The 3074-nt window shown below is 40.9% G+C and overlaps 1 protein-coding gene across 3 annotated transcripts in view; it reads right to left on the bottom strand.

Moving 5' to 3' along the window:
• The window catches only part of LOC111871162 (spondin-2), a 36351-nt gene extending 35710 nt beyond the window's left edge, over positions 1-641 (bottom strand). For all 3 annotated transcript variants that reach the window (XM_023864048.2, XM_023864049.2, XM_023864050.2), the window contains exon 1: positions 547-641. In XM_023864048.2, the coding sequence (XP_023719816.1) occupies positions 547-556 (10 nt within the window). In that variant the 5' untranslated portion in view covers positions 557-641. The remainder of the gene's footprint in view (positions 1-546) is intronic.
• Positions 642-3074: the final 2433 nt, after the last annotated feature.

Below are 3074 nucleotides of genomic sequence, written 5' to 3'. Positions count from 1 at the left end.
ACATAAAGTAATAAATCCTTTTTTCGCCCCCCCCCCCCGGAAAGATTTCTAGCGACATCCATGTTAATCGTATGACGTATAGAAGGTATACATAAGAAGGTACACAGCTCTTAGAAAATTGCTGAAGAGTGGATGACACATACGTGCCCGATATCGGACCAGGTCACTGAAGTGTGAATATTTTGCTCTAGTATGAAGCTAACCCGCGGACGTAACATGCTATGAAGATAAATGTCCACCGAGATGCGAAGGCGAGTACTTACATACCCATCCATAAAATCCTGCAGCTTCGTATTTCAGAAAACTGTCGTCTTCATGGGCTATTAATCGCCGACATAACCTCAAACTTCATGTAAAATTCCATTAATTTCTAAACAGTTCAAAATAATTCCGTTTTAATCCTTACACAGAATTCAAAGACACTAATCGTATTAATTTAATAATATAATTTCGTCGAATTTCACATCACACATTAAGTGAAACTTGTTTTCTTATACGAAGAATGAGAACTTCACAACAGAAGTCTGTTGTGGTGGCTACAGTTACCTGATCCCATGCGGAACTCCTAATCACGTCCGATTCTCTGCGCTGATACACGCTTACTAATGTTTCTGCCAGGCTGACGACTCCTGCTGCAGAGGCAGCGGCCAGGTTTATCTGAATGACATCCCCCCATTCCTTTTTATACACATTGCTAATACGTCACTTGTCTCGACAATTGTTATTAATAAAATTACACTCCCCCACTCGTAACTAAACGTTTTTTTTATCACGTCTGTTGCCATAATGACATAATAATGAACAGGCAGAGGTGGCTGGGTTGAAAACCTTGAATGAATCAATTTGGTGGGGAGGACAGGTTCAGTGAAAAGAAATACTTACTTTTCGTTTTGTTTTGCTTCTTTCGTTATTTACGTCTCCTTTTAGCCTAATTTTCTTTCCTAATGAATGAAAGCAAGCCGGTTACGGTAGCCGAGCGGTCTAAGGCATGTACTGTCTTCGCTCGCTTGGAAACCGGGATCGTGGGTTCGAATCCCACTCAGGGCATGGATGTTTAGTTTGTGTGTGTGCGTTTTTCTGTGTTTGTGTACAGGTAGAGCCCTTGCGACGAGCTGATCACCCGCCCAAGGAGTCCTACCGAATGTGTAAGATCTAGAAAAACCAAAGTGAACGGAAAAGTTCATGGAGGTAGGCCTAGGCCCACTGGGGCTGTAGTGCCAAGGAAAAAAAAATGAACGAAAGCAAGTTTATGTTATCACTAATCTCTCTCTCTCTCTCTCTCTCTGAACCTGTCTGTCTCATCCCATTTTAACTTCTTAATCAGTTAAGCGACTTTCACAAAATTTCGTATGAAGGTTATACTACTGATGGACACCCGGATAATGCAAAATAATGAAATGGCAAACGCAAAGAAATGTGAAGTAAGAGTCGAAATGTTTATGAGGAATGTTTCTTTCTAAACTGATGCATAATCGCCTATCGTCATGGCCGGAGAAGGACATAATTCCACCCCAGGTGGCCATANAAACCCCCCCCCCCCGCAAACTAAGAACAGACCAACTATCTCAAAACTTCGTCACAATAACACAGACTTTCCAGACATTGTTCGGAAAACCGTCATTGGTGTCCTAATCCTTTAAACAGTTTTACTTACACTGCTGCATAACATGTTTAGAATACCGCTAATGAAATGATATCAACAAAAATAAAAGATACAGAGAAATTTGCTTGTGAAATGAGCCCCCCTGAAATCGCTCCGCCCCACGGGATGGCTGTTTCTTCTGTGCAGTTGCATCGGCCCTAAATACTGGACATCTCTCGTTGCGGCTACGTAAACACGACGTTTCGGAAGCTAGCTGATGGCGAAATAAAAGTCACCGTTTCACATTGTGGGGGTGTTTATACATATATTATGTGGAAAGACAGGATTGCGAGTCGGTATAGCGACTTGCTACGGACTGGATGACCGAGGGGTCGGAGTTCGAGTCCCGGTAGGATCAAAAATTTTCTCCTCTCCACCTCATCCAGACCGGTTCTGGAGCCCATCCAGCCTCCTATCCAATGGATACCGGGGGGGGGGTCTTTCCCCGGGGGTAAAGCGGCCGGGGCGTGAACCTGACCACTCACCTCCAACTAGTGCCGAGGTCAAGAAAAGTGGATCTATACATCCACTCCCCCATACGCCATCATGGCCTAGTGCTTAATTAGATAAGCACGGGAACAACTTTACTTTCCCTTTTTCTTTCCAAATAGCCCCATAAAATGCACGATCGGACAGACGCGTTGGACATGAAGTAGAATCTATAAGTCTTCTGTGGTCTTCCAGGGCTGAACCAATAACCACTTTTCTTGTTAAAGCTAAAATTCATATTTGTCTACGAAATTTCTGCAGTATGTTTATTAGATTTATTTGTTAGTAGAATGTATAAGTAAAATGTTTAGCAGGAAGATTTTACCATTTCCATCCCTAGGCATGCAGCCACGCATAATTTTCGATTGACTCTCTGACACACTGAAACCATGATTCCACTAAATACTGACTGGACTTGAAAAATTATCAATAGAAGGCTTAATAATAATAATAATAATAATAATAATAATAATAATAATCATAAGTATATATTACTGTCTCATCATCAAAATGCAGGGCAAATCATGACATAAAGATAGGAAACAGATGATTTGAAAATGTGGCACAGTTCAGATATTTGGGAACAACGATAATAGATTGAAACCTGATTCAGGAGGAAATTAAGAGGCGATTGAACTCGGGTAATGCTTTCTACCATTCAGTCCAGAACCTTTTGTCTTCTCGTCTGTTGTCTAAAAACATAAAAGTTAGAATATACAAAACCATAATTTTGCCTGTGGTTCTGTATTGTAACCGTTCCATTGCTACGTAACTTTCTTTTATGTAATCAACTTTATAAATTTGAAAGCTTAATTGTTTAAAATGAAATGCAGTGAACAAGGGTAGTGAAACATGGTCAATTCTTGTATGTAAGAGAAAGCGATTTCTCAAGCTTACAACAAGAGACAGGAAGACACCCTTCAAAGGTTTATTAGTGAGAGCT

Source organism: Cryptotermes secundus, unplaced genomic scaffold (genome assembly GCF_002891405.2).
Source record: "Cryptotermes secundus unplaced genomic scaffold, Csec_1.0 scaffold282, whole genome shotgun sequence".
Taxonomy (NCBI): Eukaryota; Metazoa; Arthropoda; class Insecta; order Blattodea; family Kalotermitidae; genus Cryptotermes; species Cryptotermes secundus.
Note: the sequence above shows the minus strand (reverse complement) of the source record. Positions and strands in the feature narration are given on the sequence as shown.